The sequence below is a fragment of the Balaenoptera acutorostrata genome, chromosome 16 (assembly GCF_949987535.1).
Source record: "Balaenoptera acutorostrata chromosome 16, mBalAcu1.1, whole genome shotgun sequence".
Classification (NCBI taxonomy): Eukaryota; Metazoa; Chordata; class Mammalia; order Artiodactyla; family Balaenopteridae; genus Balaenoptera; species Balaenoptera acutorostrata.
In genome coordinates, this window is record NC_080079.1 from 6,700,160 (window position 1) to 6,722,254 (window position 22,095).

At 47.7% G+C, this 22,095-nt stretch overlaps 2 protein-coding genes across 6 annotated transcripts in view; one reads left to right on the top strand and one right to left on the bottom strand.

The window, feature by feature from the left end:
* Nucleotides 1–3,163, top strand: part of UROS (uroporphyrinogen III synthase) — a 33,752-nt gene extending 30,589 nt beyond the window's left edge. For both annotated transcript variants that reach the window (XM_007173361.3, XM_057531395.1), the window contains one exon: nt 2,731–3,163. In XM_007173361.3, coding sequence (XP_007173423.2) covers nt 2,731–2,865 — 135 coding nt within the window. In that variant the 3' untranslated portion in view covers nt 2,866–3,163. The remainder of the gene's footprint in view (nt 1–2,730) is intronic.
* A 12,480-nt stretch (nt 3,164–15,643) lies between these two features.
* EDRF1 (erythroid differentiation regulatory factor 1) overlaps nt 15,644–22,095 on the bottom strand; it is a 39,739-nt gene continuing 33,287 nt past the window's right edge. For 3 of the 4 annotated variants that reach the window (XM_057530971.1, XM_057530968.1, XM_057530972.1), the window contains one exon: nt 15,645–16,513. In XM_057530971.1, coding sequence (XP_057386954.1) covers nt 16,342–16,513 — 172 coding nt within the window. In that variant the 3' untranslated portion in view covers nt 15,645–16,341. Of the gene's footprint in view, nt 16,514–22,095 lie in introns of all 4 variants that reach the window. The other variant, XM_057530969.1, reaches the window with a different exon arrangement.

Consider the following 22,095-nt stretch of genomic DNA (forward strand, 5'->3'; position numbering starts at 1 on the left):
AATTGAGCTGCATGTAAATTTTGGAGATTAATCCTTTGTCAGTTGCTTCATTTGCAAATATTTTCTCCCATTCTGAGGGTTGTCTTTTTGTCTTGTTTATGGTTTCCTTTGCTATGCAAAAGCTTTTAAGTTTCATTAGGTCCCATTTGTTTATTTTTGTTTTTATTTCCATTTCTCTAGGAGGTGGGTCAAAAAGGATATTGCTGTGATTTATGGGATAGAGTGTTCTTCCTATGTTTTCCTCTAAGAGTTTTATAGCGTCTGGCCTTACATTTAGGTCTTTAATCCATTTTGAGTTTATATTTGTGTATGGTGTTAGGGAGTGTTCTAATTTCATTCTTTTACATGTAGCTGTCCAGTTTTCCCCCAAGCTACAGTAATCAAGACAGTATGGTACTGGCACAAAAACAGAAATATTGATCAACAGAACAGGATAGAAAGCCCAGAGATAAACCCATGAACATATGGTCACCTTATCTTTGATAAAGGAGGCAATAATATAAAATGGAGAAAAGACCACCTTTCTTTCTTTTTTAATGTTTCTTTTTTAAAAAAACAGCTTTTTTTTTTTTGGCCACGCTGCACAGCTTTGTGGGATTTTAGTTCCCCAACCAGGGAGCGAACCCGGGTCCTCAGCAGTGGGAGCACAGAGTTCTAACCACTGGACCACCAGGGAATTCCCCAAAAAATAGCTTTATTGAGATATAATTCATGTACGATAAAACTCACTTTTTATGAATTGCATAGGTATCCTTTTAAAGTGTACAATTCAGTGGTTTTTAGTAAATTCACAGAGGCGTGCCACCTTCACCCTCTCGGTCCAGAACATTTCAGAGCCACGAAAGAAACTGCATATCCATTAGAGTCACTCCCCAACCCCCTAGCAACCACTAATCCAATCTCTGTCTCTGTGGATCTAGCTATTCTGGACTTTTCATATAAATGGAATCATACCGTATATAGCCTTTCGAGACTGGCTTCTTTCACTTAGCATAATGGTTTCAGGGTTTACCCATATCCTCATGTGTCAGTACTTCATTCCTCTGTATTGCCAGGTAACAGTCCATTCTATGAATATACCAGAAGTAGTTTCTTGTTGTGGTTTTGGTTTGGATTCCCCTAATGGCTAGTGATGTTGAGCATCTTTTCATGTGCTGTTGGCCATTTTTATATCTTCTTTAGAGAAATGTCTGTTCACATCCTTGCCACTTTTTAACTAGGTTGCCTTTTTGTTCAGTTGTAAGAGTTCTTTTTTTCTGGATACAAGTCCCTTATCTGATATGTGATTTGCAAAAACGTTCTCCCATTCTGTGAGTTGTCTTTTCACTTTTTTCACAGTGTTCTTTGAAGCACAAAAGTTTTCTTTATCTAGTTTTTATTTTATTATTTGTGCTTTTCATCATGTATCTAAGAAAACATTGCCTAATGCAAGGTCATGAAGATTCACTCCTATGTTTTCTTCTAGTTTTATGGTTTTAGCTCTTCCATTTAGGCCTTTGATCCATTTGGAGTTAAGTTTTGTACATGATGTGAGGTAGGGGTCCAGCTTCATGTTTTCCCTCGGGGAGTTTCTTGAGGGGTGGCTGCTTCAGGGGGGAGCGTGGGAGCTACAGGAGCCCGAGCTTCTGTGAGACAGCAGCCTCTTCCTCTCATTCCCACACGCCCTGGGGAGGATGTCAGGCCACAACGTCCTGAGGTTGTGCAAGGGCGGTATCTTGTTCGCACTACCGCCAGCCTGGCTGGGGAGGGCGGTGAAGGGGGTGCTGGGCAGGGGCTGCCATTGTCGGGGGCTCACCTTCACAAACCACTCCCAGGCGGGTCCATGTCCGCGGTGTTAGTCCAGAGGTGGGTGGGGATGAGCATGTCCTCTCTGCCAGAAGCTGTCGATCTTCTCAGTTTAGCCCTGCTCTGGCAACTGAGAGGCAGGGTAATTGTGCCCCTTTCACAGATGAGGAAACCGAGGATCAAAAAGGCCAAGTGATTTGTAATGACAGCTAGCAAGGGCCAGAGTCACAACGAAAAATCCTGTTCAGCCCAAAGTGAGGCTCTGGATGGGACCCATCACACACAAGCTTGTTTGGAGAGGGGCGTCCTGCTGACGAGGCCCAGGCCGTTGGAGCTTCTAATCTGGGAGAACGATGGTCCTACAGGTAGCAGCCACTGACGGTCACTGGGCGTTTGTGCCAGGCACGGGGCCATGCAAGTGGTTACACGCATTGCTCATCTACTCCTCAGAACAGCCTGATGAGGAAACTTCTTAACCTTTCTGCTTCACGGAGGAGGGGACGGAGGCCCAGAGAGGGTGGGTCACTTGCTGAGGCCACCGTCCTGTGGAGCTGCGATGTGAACCCGACCCTCTGGCTCCGGGCCCTGGTGCTGACTGCTCTGCTTTCCTAGGGCCCAGCCACCGCCCCATGCGGCACGCAGAGCCCCTTTCAGACTTTGTTCTGTGCTCCGCCCGGCCCCGCCCGTGGCAGGCGCTGATTGATTCCAGGCCTCTCCTGCCCCGCGCCCGGGCCGCAGGGCTAGCGAGAGCTGCTCAGGCCGATGGTGAGGCTGTAAAGAGACGAAGGCTTTTTGCAGGCGGTAGAGCTGGGTTCACTTCAGGAGGTGTCGTCTCGTTTATAAGCTCTCACGTGAGGAGCCATGTCCTAACAGACAGGAGGCAACAGGCCCTGCTCCCACCACGCCCTGCTGGTGCACTGAGGCCCCTCTGTCTTCTCCCTGCAGTTCGTGGCCATTGGGCCCACCACAGCCCACGCCCTGGCCGCGCAGGGCCTGCCCGTGAGCTGCACCGCAGAGAGCCCCACGCCGCGAGCCCTGGCCGCGGGCATCAGGACGGCGCTCCAGCCCCACGGATGCTGAGTCGGAGGCCCCGGCGCCCTCCCTGGGCGGAGCTGCCCCTGTGGGCGCAGGGCCAGGTGCTACCGCGTCCTGGGGGAGCCGGGCATCGGGCAGGGGCTCCCGGGAAACCGCCCCCTCACACTCCTGCCCCACGCCCGGGGGACCCCCCGCCAACACCGAGGCTGGGCCGGGGCCCAGGGCCGCGTCAGGCCCACATGCGCCTGACGTCCCTCCATGGAGTCCAGCTGGGACCCCCGCCCGGCGCACGCGGCTCTTCTGGCAGCAGGAAGGAGACCAAATAAAGTGCACTGGCCACTCATGCTGACTGTGCCTTGTTACTTGCTGTCTGTGGTTTCAGTGCAAAGCTGTGTTTGGCGCCCACGTTCTGAGAACTGACAAACCTGGTATGAATAATAAAGTCTGCTGTGTGTGAAGGAGTTTTATTCATCTTACAGAAGGACCTTGAAATTCCTGCTTTGTGGACAATTGCAGTTCGAATATGGAGAGGCTTTCTTTCCCTCAGAGACAGAAAAACCGCGTCAGTCAGCCGGGCTTCCCAGGGGCTGGGGAGGCTGATTTACTTCGAGGGGCTCCCTGCAGATGCAGGGCCTGCAGGGGGGTTTCGGGAATCCGTCCCCGAACTTTATTCCCATTTTTGTAATCTTGGCCTGGTTTCTGAGCTGGGTTGAATGAAAGCTGTGTCTGTCAGTCCCGTGAGCTTGTGGTAGGAAAGACCCCTGTGCTCCCCGCACGCGGCGGGTCCCGCTGGAAGGCGTTTTCTATTGAGCGACTCCAGCCCCGTGCAGGGGCTTTGCCTCTCCGATGTCCATTCCAGTTAACAGCCCTCAGGAGTGGATGTCACTAGTATTTCCATTTCTCTGGTGAAGAAAAGGAGACTCAAGAAGTTAAGTGACAGCTAGTGAGTGACAGAACCAGGATGAATTAGAAGGGGTTTGTGGACTCAGCACGTAGACCAGGACCGGTGACGTTCATACACCACCTCGCGTCAGATGGACATTAGCTCGAGGGGGGGGGGGGTCTGGTTCCTTACATGGGGGGAGGGGAGGGGTGTGTCCAGGGGTCGGGCTGCAGGGCTGCCTTAGGCGGTCTGCCCACCACTTTGGTGGTGCTGAGTGCAGGGGACATGCGCAGTGCCCTGTTTTTGCTCCCAGCTCTTCAGAAGTTGCAGTTGGGTTTTTGGGGTCTTTTTGTATCTTGTTGCCCAGAATTCGCCCCAATGGCACATGCACACAGTTATTTTTAGTCCCTGTTAGTTTCTTTGTATTTTGTTGCTCAAGGAGACGTTTGTCCAGGTGCAAGCACTGCAGCAAAGGGTCCTAGGGCCCAGGTCCCAGCCTGTCTCGGTCCCATAAAAGACTGTCCTGTGGGGTCGACGATGCCCAGACTGGGTGAGCCGGTCCCCTGATCACATGCTTGGGGGTCAGAGCAAGGTCAAGTTGCTATAGAAACGATGGTTTCTGTACTTTTGGCTAAGGCAGAGTAGCAAGCACAAACCTTTAGGATTATGAGCAGAACTGAAAATTATAAAGCTGTGTATAAAAATCCTTTTAATAATGCTGAACCACGGGAGTCTGCTTTGTTACTAAGTGCAATGAACATAGTTTTCCTTTCCTTTTTAATTTTTTCCTTTTCTTTGCATTATTCTCAAGGATTGAAGCCACTGCCACGGCCTCAGAGCCCTTCTGAGAGCAGAGGCGTGGATAGCGCAGGAAGCAGAAGGGAATCTGTTCTGACCCGGGGCGGAGCCCCATGCGCTCCTCACTGTGTCACTGAATACATGCAGGACCGAGGGCCGGGAGGGGAGGCTCATCCTCTCCAGTAGAAAAAAAGGTAGCATTGGACACAATGGTTACAAACAACCATCTCAGGGCTCTGGAATTTGCCCTGAGTCAGACAGCAGATGGAGAAGCGTTTACTCTTGAAAGCCCGCTCTTTGGGTCCGACCAGCGGGCGTGGCCTCGTGGCCTAGAGATGCTGCTTATGCCTGTGTACCCACTGCTGGGACCAGCAGCTCTGCCACCCTCCATCCGGGCAGGAGCAGAAAACCAGGGTGTTTTCAGTGGAAGGTGGTGAACCCCGTAGGAAGGGAATGGGAAAACCTGCAGCGCTGCTAGTCTGAGCTTGTGGTCCCAGCTGGGATGAGCAGCAGACAATCAGAAATGGAACGGGGACCTCTTGGGGACGGGAGCTCCACAGAAGGACTGGGTTAGCCAATGGGGGGCAGTGCTTGTGTGCGGTGCAGTGCCGGCCCGACGCAGACCGGGGGGACGCAGGGTGCGGGCCAGAGGGAACTTGTGGGGCGACGGGCGTGTCCTAGAACCGATCGTGGCGTTGGTCGCACAGGGAGGCCGTTTGTCCCGGAGGATTGCGTAAAATAATTTGGAGAGCACTGCGTTATACACACGTTTTTCTCTGTAATATCAAAGTGAAATAGGTTAGACCACGAATCAGGAACCCTGGCTGCACGTGAGAACCACGTGACGTGCTTCGGCAAAGGGAGCTGCTTCGCCCACCCCCATTCTACTTAATTGTTTCCTAGGGCAAAGCCCAAGCTGCAGGCGTTTTAGAAGCCCTCCAGGTGGTTCCCATCTGCAACCACGTTTGAAAACCGTCACACCTGGCCAGGGTGCCGTCCCTGGTCGCGTCTAGAAGCTGGAGAAGTACGAAACAGGCGCTGAGCAGTGGAGGAGGAGACGAGAAACCCGGCTGGAGGCGGACGGGGAGACAAAGGTGAGAAAGGGTGCGTGGGCTGCAGCAGAGGGGCCGCGTCACCTCACGGGGGCAGGGGCGGGAGGAGGCTCAGGGCGGGTGAGAGCGGGGCTGGGCACAGCGACAAGGAGTTGCTAAATGTCTTTCATCCGCGTGGCAGCCTGAAGTGACCTTTTGGAGAGGAGGTGACCAGGGTTTAAGGAGAGGCGGGGCAGATTTGGAAAGATGGAGATCGGTTTGGGATTTGGAAGGGTTGCAGCCGACTCAGTCCAGACTCAGTCCATCGGAGGGAGGTGAGCCAGGCATCGAGGGTGCAGGTTTCCTGGCCATCGCTGTGAGTGGGGAACCTGGGCTTTGGCAGCTGGGCTGGGGAGTCCTGTTAGCAGTTTAGAACGTGAGGGCTGAGGAGGCAAACATGAGTTTTAAAGTGACTGGGGAAGGACCCCTGGTTCTGCAGATACTGGGACGGCAGAAGGCAGAGTTTCGGTAACTTTCAGCTCGGGAAAGTTAAACCCAGAGAGGCCACACGTGGTTCTGCTCACCCTTTCCCAGAGGCTGACAGTTCCTCCTAAGGCCCAGAGTTACGCTGGTTCGTTGTCTGCAGGCTGGTAGAAGAGAGTGAATGGCAGCCTCAGGACAGCAGCTCGACAGGCACAGGTCCAGCCTGGGAAGGGTTAGCTTTGAGGCCGTGGAGCCGGCATGAGGCACGAGTCCCACACGACCCTGATAGAGCCCCCAGCCCCAAGTTTCCTGTGTCCTTCTTGAAGATCAGAAGGGACAGAACACGAGGTGCGAGAGGACAGATCAGGGAGCAGACATTGAACAGAGGTGCCGTAGAGGGTTCGCCATATTCTGCGTTCGCTCTTTACATGGGCTCTTGTGCGCCCACCCCCGCCGGTGCCGCGGAGTGTCGGTGCAGGAAGACCTTTGGGAAGAGAGTGAAGCATCATGCGGGAATCTGCGCGCCGACCCAGTGCTGGGCCTCAGGCCCGGGGTGGTCAGCAGTGAGTTGAAGGTGTTCCCTTTGGACCTTATAGCTGAGCTCATAATTATGGGATGCGTTCTCAGGCGCTGTTCCAAGTTTTAGATGCTTTAACTCATTAGTTACGTGTAATAACTCACCTAACAAGTTAAAATAATGGCTCCGTGCCAACTATTATGTTAAATGTTGATGCAATTATGTTAATTGTGAATGGAAGGTAAAATAAAAACATTGCGATGTATATGGTTTTTTAGAAGATAAGCTAGCAGGAAATCATTTTACTAAAAATTCTAATGTGTAACATATTCTTACCAATAAGCAAAATAATGCTATTCAGGATTTATTGCTGTGTCTGAGAGGTTTATCTGGTGCAAAGGTGACGTCAGGTCATGACCCCTGACACCTAATGAGTCTGGGCCATGTGCTGGGAACCTGGGGGTCAGAGACAGCACAGCTCCTGCCCTCAAGGGGCTGCAAACACTGTGAAGGGACAAAGTCAGGAGGCAGCTGAGCTCGGCAGAGCTGGTCTGTACTTCACTCGGCAGGACTGGCCGGGAGGGGGGGTAGCCCACAGCTTCACTCTCCGAGGCTCTGTCACCAGGAGCCTGACAGTGGAGTCCCAGGATGGCCTTCTTCGAAACCGAGTCGCCTGCCTGTTGTGTCAGTGTCATTGACTGTCATATTTTCCTTCAGAGATTTTATTTTAAAAATTAGGTTTCTTTTTTTTTTTTCTTTAAATCCATTTCTTAAAATTGTCAGAGGTTCTTGGCGGGGCAATGGTGTCATGTGACTTCAGCCCTCGATTATACCTCTCTGCCCCTCTCCCGAATCCTTACCCAATCCTTTCCTCCCCAAACATTTTGTAAGTGAGAAGGGACGTGGCACCAGGGCTGACGAGCCTGACCATCAGTGCCTGGTGTGCACCAGCTCCAGGCAGGAGGTGCAGGCGAGAAGGGCAGGCAGCACGCAGGCCGCCAGACTGGGCTCCTGGCGTCCCATCCTCCTCACAGGTTTAACTCCCCCAAACTGGAAACGTTCATTTTACCTCCTGGAAAATTGCTCCTCAGCTCCAGATAAAGTGAAAAACATTTTGGAAAAAGCTGCAAGTTAATGATCCTGACCTGCACCCCATGGTCAGGTCAGCCAGGAGCTCCACACAGCTCAGCTTCCCCAGTCCTGTAGGCCCACCTCACCGTCCCCAAGGCCATGAATGAGAGGACACCCTGAGAGCTCCCCAACTCAGGCAAGAGGAGGTCAGCTCGGCCTGTCCTCTGGGTGAACAGAGGCAGAGACTCATTCACACAGTCTTCAGTCTGCAGTGCTGTGGAATTAGCCAGCGGAGGGTGAACTCAATGAGGCCAAGTGACAGCAAAGCAGCACAGAGCCACCCGGCTGAGAACATTCTACTTATGAGCTCACAGCCCCAAACCAGAAGGGGAAGAAACCAAGATTCTACACGCACTGCCTCTGTCTTCTCAGACCCTCCCGCTGTTCCTGACCTCACCTGGGGTGCGGCCACCAGGGCAAGGGATGACCCCGCTCAGCACAGAGCCCCAGGATCCCCTTTGGGGGGGTGTTAGCCACTCTTACCCTCGTTGCTCACTTCAGTGCCCTAGTCACTCTGCAGCTAAGACAGATGACACAGCATATCAGCAGGCTTGCAACGATCAGTAAGCCTCCGGCCATGGCGATCATAATCTTGAAGTCAAGCTTCTCAATTATCATCTTGACGTCAAGCACACACCTGGGCAGAGAAGCGCTGGGAAGCAGTGAAAGTGCCCTCATCGTGCCCCAGCCACTTGGCAACCTCAATATGCCTCCTTCAGTGGAGGGAGCGTGAGCCCAAACCACAGAGCCTTGTGCGTGTAAAACGTGGATAAATCTTCCTAAGCTGCTCCAGGGTGGGTAAAGGGTTTATTTGTGGATGAAAAGGGACTGAAATGCGAAGTCTAGAGAGAAGGAAATCATAAGGACACACAGTGGGAGGACTCTTTTCCCCCTTTCACAGGCAGTAACGTGCAGTTGCAAATCATAGACAGACCTACACTTGAGCCAGTGGCTTTGCCCCCAAACCCCGGGCCTCCTGAAATATGTTCACTTTCAGAGTCAGGCTTAAAAATCTCCTGTGGGAATAACTAAGGGAATGTCTTTTTTTCAAAAATGTTGTGTGTGCAGTGCTGAGAATGTGCAAACCCACTTTGTAAATGATATGTGTTTTAGGGGAAAAAAAATGTCAGTTCTCCCAATGACAAGTAGGTCATGCCATCTTAGTATTTAAGGAAATTCTAGAAGCTCCCCGCCAAACCCTTCCCCCGGCTCCGAGGCGGAGAGTGTCCTGCACAGACAGACCAGGAAACACCTTCGCCAGGAGCCCCTCTCCCTTCTTCTCTCTTTATTGTAGGTCACACGCCTCCCTCAGCTAGTTTTCTTCTGAAATCCAACTGATTTCCTCAAAATCCAATTTACCTGGAATAAGCAATTTGGTTACTCAAACACTCTGAACCTTGAGAAGCCAGTCCCTTCAAAGGCTTGGTAATCACTGGAGAGGAGAGAAGTAACTCCCTGAGAAAAGCCAACGATTCGAATGGTCAGCAATATCTCCCTGAGTCCAGGCGTCCTGAGCTGCATGAAACCAAATAAAAATAAATTAAAAATAAAATGGGGGCTTCCCTGGTGGCGCAGTGGTTGAGAGTCTGCCTGCTAATGCAGGGGACACGGGTTCGAGCCCTGGTCTGGGAGGATCCCACGTGCCGCGGAGCGGCTGGGCCCGTGAGCCACAACTACTGAGCCTGCGCGTCTGGAGCCTGTGCCCCGCAGCGGGGGGGGGGGGGGGGGCCGCGATAGTGAGAGGCCCGCGCACCGCGATGAAGAGCGGTCCCTGCACCGCGATGAAGAGTGGCCCCCGCTTGCCGTAACCAGAGAAAGCCCTCGCACGAACCGAAGACCCAACACAGCCAAAAATAAAGAAAGAAATAAATAAAGTAGCTATAAAAAAAATAAATAAATAAAATAAAATAAAATAAAATGAATTGTAGGGAACAAGACCCTTCAGTAATAAATCCCCTGCTCCTATGATCCTAAGAAGGATCTCATTGTCATCTCGAGGGAGACCTGACTTCCAGACGCGCCGTCTTCCGCCAGAGCTCAAGGGAGGGACAGGCAGGTTCTGGGGCTTTGAGACCCGTCAGGACGCAGGCTGTGTGACATCAGCCCTCAGAACACCAGCTCCCAATCACAGACTTCTCAATTCTGTCCTGCATTTAGGTTTATTTTCGCCTCCCAGGAAATGCAGAATGTCTAGATGAAATTTTTGCATCATTTTGTTCTAAGTCTTGCAGCTTTGCATGTTCTGGTTTCCCTCAGAGAAAACATTTAGGGTTTGTCTTCTAATCAAAACATAGTTTGAGATTTTGATAAAAAGATGGAAGAATAACCCTGCCACGTGGGGGGGGGAGTCAAACAGTGTCCTTAGACCCAAGAGTTATGGCCACATGGTGGACACTGTGTAGCCACTTATCACAACTCAGATCTGTGTTCACTGACATATATTGATCTGATTAAGTAAATTGATAAATATAACTGACATATATCATTGATATATATAACTATATATTGATATATAATTTTTGTTTGGTTTTTTTTTTTTTTTTTTTTTGGCTGTGCCACATGGCATGCGGGATCTTAGTTCCATGACCAGGGATTGAACCCATGTCCCCTGCAGTGGAAGCACAGAGTCTTAACCACTGGACCGCCAGGGAAGTCCCTATAACTATATACATAGTTTTATAAATGACTATATATATAAAACATACAATTGACATATATGTCAGAGTTCTATGTATGGTTATCTATGTTATACAGAGAGCATACAACTGACAGTATAGTTGAGAACTGTATACTGACATTGATAACGTACCGTGCGGTGACAAGCGGCTAGAGTTTGGTTCTGGTCACGTTTCTCTGATCACAAGGTATGGAAAGCCTGCCAAGCCAATTCCACTAGACGAGGGGGTTCATTTAGCTACATGAGGCTCCTCACGGAAGCCCAGGGGCAGGCGGGGAGCAGAGCGGACCTCACGGGCACAGGCATGGGGACCGGAAGCCAGCAGGCTCCAGGCCATCTCTCTCTGGCTCTGTGTAAATGTCGCATGTCACAGTCACATGGGAAGTACAAGATGCCGGCGTGACACCTTACGTAATTTCATTCTGCCTTTCATCTTCTTAGTTTTTGTTTTACAGAAAGTTTTTAGCTTCTGATCAAAAGCTAATTTCAAATTTAATAAAGAACGAGACCACAGTTGAAAGTGTGAATGCTGCCTGGGTAAATGTGATACGATTAAAGGGTTATTGCTAAGTTTTAAGGCACAATAATGGTAGGTCAGATGCTTTTCTTTTTCTTCAGTCTGTCTTGGGAGGTGAGGCCGGGGTACAGACTCAGGAAGCAGAAGGAAGGCCTCAGAGCTGAGCAGGAATGAGGCGCGGCTGCGAGACAGCTGAGCCCTGGGAGGGGCGGCAGGGCCCTCAGCCCGGGTGAGGCCGGGTTGGAGAGACCCGTCAGCCTGGGCACATGGAACGCCAGCGTTGGGGGGACTTCACTGAGCAGAATCAGTGGCAGTTTCTGAGCAGGGAGGAGCAGTGTTTGGCCGGGAGACAGAAGCTGAGGTGGGGCCTGCGGTGACACAGGGAAGGCGGCCGGGGGCCTTCCCCGGCCTCCGTGCCCGGGGCGGAGGCTGGCCACCTGTGCAAACCAGATGCGCACAGTCTAATCACACACAGTTTTGTGGTTGCTGCTTTTCCTTCCTCTGGCCACCCAGAAATAAGTCGTGGGCCCTCCCTCGGCCTGAATCCTAGTAATAGAACCACATTTCTTTAAATTGCTCAAAGAGTTGAGGCCGGAGCCAAACTGAAAGAACTCTGCACACAACTATTGCCATAAGAGACCTGTGCATGAATCTGGTTGTCCTTTTCCTTCACATCACACAGAGGAAGGATTATTTCAGTTCAGTGACATAAAGAAATGGCCTCAGAGTGGACTTTGATGGTTCGGATCTTTCAGAGTTGGAAGCACATCTTTCTGTGCCTTAAGAGGTCCAGAATTTATATTGGGAACACTCAAAGAATCTCAATTACAGAATTAGGTCATCATGGGGATTTCTATAATTACAGCTGTATTTCATTCTTGGAGCTTTAAAAAACATCTTAAATTTAACTTGCTGTGAACACTCTAAATTCAAAAATCAACCCGGTTAGAGTGAATCGCACCTTAGCCGGACGTGTCATGCTCTTCTCAGTGGTAAACCTTTCCAAATAGATTGAATATTTGGTTGCTGAGGAATGTAACTGCTTGTGATGCTTTGTGAGTTGTGAACTCAAAAGTATCTAACTCAGTGGATTTATTCTATTGCACGCCGACAATATACCAAATATTCAGGGCAAGGAACAAATAAGGACCGCTTAAAATAATCCTGCGCTGTTTCAGAGAATGAAATTAGCATTTGGATCTTAAAATGAAACGAAGCAAAATTACAAAATATTCATAGGACCGTGGGTAAAGTCACCTGGGTAAAATTTGGGAGTCCCAGGCTGTATCCCTGCTTCAATCTAGGCTGTCTGAATTGGGGTGAATTGCTCCAACTCTATCCCAGTTTCCTCATTTGCAAAAACGGAGCTGGTGGTGGAACTAGATGATTCTAAAACCCTGGAATAAAGAAGAATCCAATAATAAGCATCATGATTTTTTTCTTTAAAAAGAGAGGATATATTAATTAGGATAGGAAAATGATTCGGGACAGTCCATGGGCCCCTAACGTGTGACAGAAAAATCTTTAGACTATAAAGGAAGGAGAAGAAAAATAAGACGTTGATGTGAAGAAGACGGCGTGGTTTTGTTGTTTTGTTTTTGCTGTTGATGTGCACCAGTGGGCTGGGAGCGGCAGCGAAGACGTGAGAGAGAAATCGACTCCTGGGCTTAAATCTAGAGGTGATTCAAGGCCTGGGGAGTCGTTGCTTTGAGCAGAGGCCACTCGGATGGATGCTGCAAGTCCTGCTTTCTCCTGGAATCATGGCAGAACAGCACGGATGGCTGGGGCCCACACTGAAAGCTGTCTCTGTCGTTTCCTGTGACTTAATGGTAGTAGAACACATTACAACTTGTTTGGCTCTCAGAAAATCAATACCAGAGATATGACAGTGACCAGGACCAGGCCCAGACAGAAGATGCACGGGGAAGAAGCTACCCCAGATTGATTTCAGAAGGATTTCCTGGCATCCCAAGTCCCTGGACGATGCCTTTTATGACCGAAGTAAGCAGTTCTTTTACTTCTTCAAAGGGTCCCTGGTAATAGAAGGCTTTCCAGCCTGGTGTTGCTTCTGTCATCCTTGACTGAAATTTGTCAGATGACCAAGTTCTTAGTTAAAAGCTGTTTTCAATTACTGCAGACCTAGATACACAGCCACGGCAGATCATCCCATCATACAAAAAATTACTAAGAACTTCAAGCCCAAAAAATTTGGTGCAAAGCCACAGATTTGCTTACCTCATTGCTATAAATTAACCTAAAAATCAATGACTTCCAGAAAAGCCAGTCTTAACTTTGGTTTGCAAGTGTTTGCATCGATGTGAACAGAAATCAAGTCCTTGACCCTTATCCAATGAAGACTATTAAGGTTTTTCCGGGAATAGAGCCACAAAGCCATTCTGTCAATGTAGACTCAGCTGACTACTCCTGCACTCACCGCTCGCCTTCTGCAAAGGCAGCATGTGCTGGAAAGTTGTCAATAGCAGGGACAAACAACAGATTCCTGGCTCCCTTCAAATGGCTTATTTCCCAAGCAGTCTAGCTCAGAGCAGTGGCTTGACGTCTGGGACGTCGATTCCTGCATCCTGAACTCGTAATGAGAAAAATAGGCAAATGGAGAGCCAGAGGATTTCTAAGAGAAAAAGTCCGATTTCTTTTACAAAGAAAACAAACCAGATTTTTAGTAACTGAAGCAAACATGCCTCCTTAACTTAAAACCCAATGGGAAAAGCATTACTTGAGCTTTTAAATTACTTGATTGAAAAATCAAATTTCTCAACAAATAATTTTACAAAAATTGTAGGAAAGGTTAGAAAAAGCATCCTGAGGAATCGCTGTCTGCCTTCCACTCTGTCTAGGGCTCTGTAGCCACGTTCCCAATACCCACCATCTGTCCCTCCACCCACCTCGGCCCCAATTTCACCAGGAGACAGGAAGGCAGCCATAACCATGGGTCCAATTACGGGAGATGCCACTCGCCCCCTGAACCCCAAGGGCATGGAAATTATTTTGCTGCACTGAAAACTCGGGGATTCAATGGAAAAGATCACAGAATTTGAATTAACTACACTCCAAAATCCCTGTCCTAACAATTTATCTTTTTCTAATACTTGACAGTGTACAAAAGGTTCTCATGTGTATTTCTCTCTTGCTCGTCACAACTCTGGTCAGTGGCAGGACAGATACTGCTGTGCACGTTTCTAGGTAAAGAAGCTAAAGTTCCCTAGTTGTGTCTGGCCAAACGTCGACCGCCACTGTCGGTCTTGCCCCTCCTTCTCCTCACCCCAGCCTAGTGCCCTTGCACTCTCTCTCCATTCCCGTGGTGCTCTTCTGTTTGAATATACACACCTGCATCCCAAATGGCCCTCAACAGAACAGCTTTCCAGCTCACTGTAACTCCTATAATGTGCTCCTCCCTCTTCAAGGCAGGAAACACTTTATATGGCAGCTTATGTTCCGAGGGTTAGACTACCAAAATGAGACTCTTGAAGCTAATTGGATAACTTCATTCTTCCTGTATCAGTTATCTCAGGCATCATGCTCCTTTAACTTTTACGTAATACATAATATGGCCACCATTACCTATTCTTAATGTAAACAAACCCCCCAAAGTCATATGTAATAAGGACAAAATTTGGGCACTGAAGTTAAACTGAAAAAGAACTCTCAACGATCAGGCCACAAATACCCCATACTTCTAAAGACACAGCTAAAACACAGGCACTTTAAAAAGCTTTAATTTAAATTAAAATCAGCAAATGACAAAAACATTTTAAAAGGACCTTTTCTTCCTCTGTAGGAACTTTCATGTTATTGCTCTGACAAATGAAGAGAGCTGGAATTGATCTCTTCTTGCTTAAAAGCACATCTTCCTCTTGACTGAAAGGCTGTTGGCTAAGGAGAGAGGTAAGATGAGCAACTCTAATATCATGAACTCCAGCTTCTTTCTGCCTAAGCAGAATATCCTTTGGAATTCATTAACCCCAAAATTAGGTATAATCAATGTCCCGGTTTAACTAACAAGAGTTTTATTCTGTGTGTGCGCTTGCCACAAGGGGAAACAGAATGACAGCTGTCCTGATATGAGACATCGTTGATATCGTACAACTGCTTTACAATTTAGGCAAAACTTTCAATGCTTCAATGATTAGTTGATGCAAATCTGTCCCGAGGACAATGCAAACTGCATAATTACAAGGAAGTGGACAAATGGCAAGTGATAATTCTGCCAGGCTATGAGAGCTGTCAACTCACCAGTGAAAACATCTGAAAATCTCAGTGTATGAAAAAGGAGTCTGTAAAAATTCAGCTTAAAACAAGTTTATTCCAGGCAGTTTTCTAGTCTAGTTCAGATTTCTTCAGCAGTGTGTGGCTAGTGAGTGGAGGGGGGCTGCACAGTGAAAATCATCTGCACGTGGCACCGAGGGGGGTCGGCAGCAGCACGTCTTCCCACACTAGGCCAGGCCAGTGGACTTGGTGGCGGGGCAGGCTCTTGTCTACAGAGGCATCATGCACGTAAATCCAAACCATCAACCCAACGGGAAAGAGTATGCTGGTGAAAATGAGATTAATTAACTATGACAAGTACAGCCTTGCATGCTGTAGGCACTGGAAAAATAGAGTATGTCTTAAGCAACTGGACAAGAGCCATGTAGCAGCAAGTAGTAAGTATAATATCCTAGTGAGAATTTAGTGGATGGCAGAATTTTATTTTTAATGTTTTAATCTTCACTTTGTAAAATTAATTAAACCAGTTCACATCAGAACTCAATGTGAAGAATGTGAAATGGAAAACTACAAAGACATTTTAAATAAATAATTTATTTATTCAAAATAGTTTTCTTACCTTATTCACAGTTTCAAGTTTAAAATGAAAAAAAAAAAGGGGGGGGGGGAGTACCAATTCTTGATCAACTGTCATACAAAGTCAGAGAAAAGCAGATCCATTCAGAACATGCACTAAAGAGAGAACTGCACCATGGCCAGTCTTCGAAAAATCCTGTACTGAAGCTTAAAAAGGGCAGGCTTTTTCTATGCACTTGAGAAGGGAACACTGTGGACGTACAGGAAGTTTCTTTAACTGACCTGAACCACTAGAATCATTTGGATAAAAGTTCCCTTGACCAAAGTAACATTTATCCAAGATAATTATCTCTTAAACCCATGTAGCTTAACATACTTCAAAAATAATTAAAAGTGTTAACTGCCTCACAGCAAGTCTGTTAATACTGAGGTACCACATGCTTCTCAAAGAAACGAATGTGGGAGCTCTAGGTCTGATTCTGATGTTGGCACCTCCAATGAAGAAGCCAAAGAACTCAACCATGACTGTTTGCCATGGGAAATGAGAGCTCTGTTTCCACTGCCGTGCCTGTTTTAAGTGGGTATTTCCCTCGTATTTAATGAAACGAAGCACCAAATGGACACACTAGCCCCCGAGTGCAGAAGGCACTGACAGCATCTCTGCGGGTGCAGCCCCAGGCGGAGTCACTGAAGAGCACCGCCGCCTCCGCCGCTGCCACGAGCCAGCTGGTCCAGCAAATGGGCGAGAACGTCGATTCTTTCCAGGAGAGATGCGTTTTTGTTCGCAGTAGCTCTTAGAAGCTGGGAGTAAATCTGCTTGTTGGTTTTGAGGACTACATCTTCTTCAAGGTTACTACTGGGTTAAAAAAAGAGAGAGGGAGATGAAGCAAAGAGTGATGCCCACCAACAGCTGTAAAAGAAATCCAAAAACTGAACACGGGCAGCCCTGTCATCACTTCTCACATGGAAGCAGGTGTTCTATTAATGCCGACTCCATCGACTGCTTATGGGCCTGTTTTTAAACATTTATTTCAAAACATCAATTAAAGCCAATGATTATTCTTTTTATAAATGTTCATCCGCCTACTATGTACCAGGAACTACTCGTGGTCATGAACAAAACAGACCCAGAGCCCCTGCCTTCATGGAATCCACATTCTACTGAGGGAAGAGCTGGGGGAAGACACGTGGAGACGGTGAAGAGAACAGACTGTGAGATGACACGTGCTGTGAAGAAAACACAGTGGGCCAGGCGAGGGTGAGAAGCCACGCGGTACAGCTTCCGGGCACACACCTAGAGCGACTGCGGGACTGCTCCCCTGGAGCGAGCACTGCCGGAGACGGACGCGCTGCCCCGCATCTAGCTGAAATGCCGCGCAGCTTCTGTGTGAAGAGTGCCCCTTGGCTGGAGAGTTCTAGAGGGAATTTCCATTTCACAACTGTCTTAACAAAAATTTCTTAAGTTTGCAGTTTATTTTGAAAATATCTCCCTGGTAGGGTAGATCGATGGATTATATTTATGTTACTGAAAAAGACTAGTAATCACACGGCAGTTCGTTTCTAGCATCCTTTTTATTTTTTGAGTCCGGATATAATAAATGCAGAGCCCTGGCCACACATACAGAGAACAGCTGAGAGTGCGCACATGCACACGAGATCTGCCCGTGACCCTGTCACCTCGGGAGAGCAAGGACTGGTATTCATATTTTGTAATGAAAAACTAAATGATGTGAAAACTGAGCCCAGAAGGGTTAAATAATTTGGTTCAAGGTCAAAATGTTTTCTGACTTCAAATGCTACGTTCTTTCCACTCTCCAATATGCAAATCTTCCACCGTTGCCCGAGTGCCTGTTGGTCAGGCCTGCCAGAGAGCAAACCAGCAGCCTGGACCCTCCCTTCTGCCCCAAATCAAGGCTCAGGCTGTCAGGAGCCCCCCTTCTCTCACAGCTCCACTACTGCTCTTCGACGGGCCCCACCTCTTCGGCACTGCGGCCAGCCTGACCACAGGCCCGGCTGGCAGCCGACGACAGCCCGCTCGCGCTCCCCTCTTGCAGGCCCGTTTCTCCTTCCCGCTCGCTCCGACTTTCACCAGGCACATCTCCTCCTCTCTCCGCCCCACGCCCACCCAACACCCCCGCAGCACAGTAAAAATGACTGTTCAAGACCTACTCACTCTCTGCAGTGCGGGCCTAAGATGGATATGTTTTGGGTTTTTTTGTGGGGGGAAGGTTAACATTCACAAACCTCCGATAACCTTATAAGACATTTAAACTCCTATCTGACAGTAATCAAGGCAGTAGCACTTAGCAATTAGAAACACCGGCTGAAATATGAATTGGTCTCTGTGGACAAGGACATCACACCGTCGTTTCAGCGGGATGCCTGAGCATAACTGATGGGCTTCTGAGATCGTAAATATAAAACCCTTTGATTTGTTCTGATCATAATTCTGAACGTTAAATCTTTATCTTCCAATTTCTACAAATCATTCCCTTCCTTAAGCAACTCTCATCAACAGTTAATGAAACCTGCCCAGGTCCACAAACTAACTAACTCTGGGAACAGTGATATTCCTGTTTATGAGAGGACCTCACGCTCTCTTCAGGGGAATGCACTGGGATGGCTCAGCCAGCTGTTCACAACCTGGGTCTGATTTCTGATTGATTGCTACCTGATGTGAAATATTTTCAGTATTACTTCTTTATCTCAGGGCTCATACAGAGCCCTAACAGAGCAGTGGAACAGCAGCTCCAAGACTCACATCCTTGGAGGACGATTATGGGGCTGTCCGTCCACCTGTCAGTCATCACCGTCCTGGTCGCCACCCCGTTCTGACCTGCAGGGGTGAACCCTTAGAGCCCCGTTCCGCAGGGGCTCTGCCCTCACCCCGCACTAGCTGTGCTGACTGGTCCAAGAGCAGGAGCTGCTCAAAGTCGCTTCTCTAAGAACCAGGTTCAGGACAAGGAGAAATTCAGTCTCTCTTCTCTATCATTTAGTCTCACTGTGCTTCTCTTTCTCTGTATCTTTTTTTCTCTCTTTCTCTCTCTATACTGCAAAAACTTAGGTATTGTCAACAGCCATATCGTTCAGTCTAGAAACTGGGAACGTTTTAAAAAGCCAACCTGAAGTAAAAGAAAAGAATTTATCCTATGCCATTAAGCTCTCTATGTACTTCAAATTTTATTGAACCGTATGAAATTGCCAGTATTTGACCATTTTAAAATTGACCACGCTTACTAAAAATTGACATGAAGTATAGTTCTAGCTGTGTTATTTAGGATTTACAATGGTATTGTCCTTTTCAATTTTATAATTGATTTGTTTTTGTTCATGTTTATTTTTCCTGCAGAAATAAACATATGGTATCTTCACACACACACACACACACACACACACACACACACACACACACACACAAAGTGAATGAAACCATGAACTCTGTATTCTGAGGCGTCCTATCATTTCATAGGGTTACCTTTTTTCCAAAAGAAGGTAACCTACATTCTTTTATTTTCCTTTATACTATTCTTAACCAAATATTAGATGGACATACCTGGCCAGGAAAACCCACAAATCTAAAGGGTCTGTTCTCTGACTATGGCAGAGGGCATCCAAACCCTCAGAGACTACTTCTATTTTTTATACTTTTTCATTATATTAAACCCCAAAGCCAGCAAAAGGTCAAGAGGCTAAAGCAGTGAATATTAAAATGCAGTACAAGAGCAAATAAATTCTTGATCCAAAAAGAAAAAACACAACCCAACAGACAAAAGTAGTATTTCTGGCAGGACAGTACTGACACAGCCGTCGTACGTGCCTACACAATCTCAGAAGGAAAACAAAAATTGTTTTAAATTAAATGCATCTTAATTTTCTTAGATTTCTTTCCAATTCTGTAGGATTCTAAGAATTACCAAGCTCAGTTTATTCTATTCTTTTTTTTTTTGGTGGGAGGGAAGGGGAGAAACAGTCAAAATAAAAACATATGACTATTTCCTTTCTTTTAAAGGCTAATTTTGATTTCCCTTTACTCCAGAAAGGAATGTTCATTAATTCCTGGTGAAATAACTGGGCTTGCAGCACAGGATGTTCTCCTCTCCACAATAAAATTATAGATGTTCATGTGTGTATCAGTGAAACATGAGAGAAACAGTCATTGACTTACTAGTCAATACGTCTCTATGTTGTGCAACCTGTCAACATACTAACCGTATTAACACATGCAGCACATTTAAGTGTCTTTTATTTAATAAACCTTAAGAAACTAACACAGATTAGCTAAATAGGACTTTATGCATCACGTGTAAAAAGTTTAGGTTAAAACTTTTTAACTAGAATAGTAATAACTTAAAATAAACAGGTTAGAGGACCCGCCACTAAAATAAAAATGACTTAGGTCATATACGTATGACTGTTAATGAGTATAAAGGATACTGTAAGACTGAACTGTTACGTGTTAGCCAATTACTTAAACCATGGATTTGTGAAAACCAATGAATCACTATGTTTCTCACATCTCATATATATTTATACTGCCACTTTGTGGAAACCAGTAAAAAATTTCTCAAAATTTACCCACTGCTGTTAAACAGGAAAAACCATGAGTTTTTCCAACTGTGCGTCACTACACGCACACCTCCTTTGCCTTTTGGTTCTTCAGAAGATGGGTGTGTCGGCTACCCTTGCTGTGCACCAGTAACAGGACCCGGAGCAGCCGCCCAGGGTTAACAGTGGGGCTGAGACGACAGCGCACCTAATACCCAGTGCTCCTCTCAAAACGAATGCTCTTCTTATACCAGAGAGAATTACTCAAAAACAATTAGGAGAGGGAGTTTCTGCTTAGGATGCAGAGAGCTGGAAAAAGTATCATTCCCACCCTTACGACAAAAACAGCAATAAAATCAGGACAACCTACAAGGTCATGACTTTGCTTGAACCCATCAGAGAGCTGGGGTTGCAGGGCCACCAACTAGTCTGAAAACTAAGGTCAGAGAGGCTAACACTGGGAGAGACAGGAAAGTTCTTCCTCACCTGGGGCGGACACAGCTGGACACGGAAAGAAGAATTTAGCTAAAACAGTTAACGAGCTGGTAGAGGTCGAGAGAGGGCTGGTGAGGGAGGGGGTTTGCAAGAGCCTGGTGAGAGTCCCAGGCCGCGCTCCTGTGGTGCAGGCCTGGGCGAGGGGAACAGCTGCTGCAGCGTGGGAGAGGGCGGGGCAGGCAACCCAAACCCACCGGACCCTTCTCCACAGGAACCAGAAGCCTGAATAGGTGGGGCGGGGGTGGGGAGGGAGCAGCGCTGGTGGTGAAGGTCAGTGCAGACGGGGGAAGGGAAGAGAAGAAACACCAGCCCTGGGGGAGGGGCGGGAGCAGGGGGAAGGCCACACCCCTGACACTCAGGGACACAGGGTCGGCCCCAGACTGAGGCTCACCCAAAACAAGTGAGAAGCCTGGCCAACGCCCCCTCCCCTCCCTAATAGCTACAAAGCACTGAGGGACCAGCGAGTGGAATACAGCTGGGAGCTGTAAGAGCATGAAGACAGGCCCTCTTTGAGATGCTACACGAAGAAGACCAAACGTGAAGATGGAGAAGACGTTACAAGAAGCCTCCACAGAGCTGCTCCACCCCGACCCAGGCACTGCCAGAGGGGCACGGGAGGTAACCAAAGCAACAAGAAAATCTCAACCACAGCTCAACGCCAGACCTGAAAAATGAACTCAAACTCCCCACACTGAAGGCCTAGCATGAGACAGGTGTACAAACTTGCCAGGCTTACTAATCATTTCCCTCAGCTCTACTATCCTACAGGAGATGCCCAGTTTCCCACAAACAATTACAAGATGTAGAAAGGCAAGGAAACCACACACTGCGAGGAGTCAAAGAATCAACAGAACCAGACTCAGACACGACACAGATGTTGGAACCATCTGACAGGGGATTTAATAAAATGACAATGATTAAAAGGCTCAAATGGAAAATGTGGACGACATGCAGCATCAGATTGGTAACTGCAGCAGAGAGAGGGAAACTATAAGAAAGAACCCATACTAGAAATGAGGAACACAGTGACAGAGACAAAGAATGCCTTCAACAAGTCCAACCGTATGTGACACAAAACTGAGTCAACAAACAGTGAACCTGAAGACAGGTCAAGGGAAATCGCCTAAGCTGAAACACAAAAAGAAAAAACCTGTAAAAAACAGAACACCTAAAAGCTGTGGAACAGTATCAAACAGTTTAATATAGGTATAAGTGGAACCAAAGAAAAAGAGAAATTGGAGAAGAAATAAAAACACTGAGGAGGGAAAAAAAATCATATCACCTAGGCATATAATGCCCACACTGCTGGGGGAAGAGAAAGAAGAAATCTTGAGGGCAGCTAGAGCGAAAAAGGTACATGACATACAGAAGAACAAAGATCAGAACAGCAGACTTTGT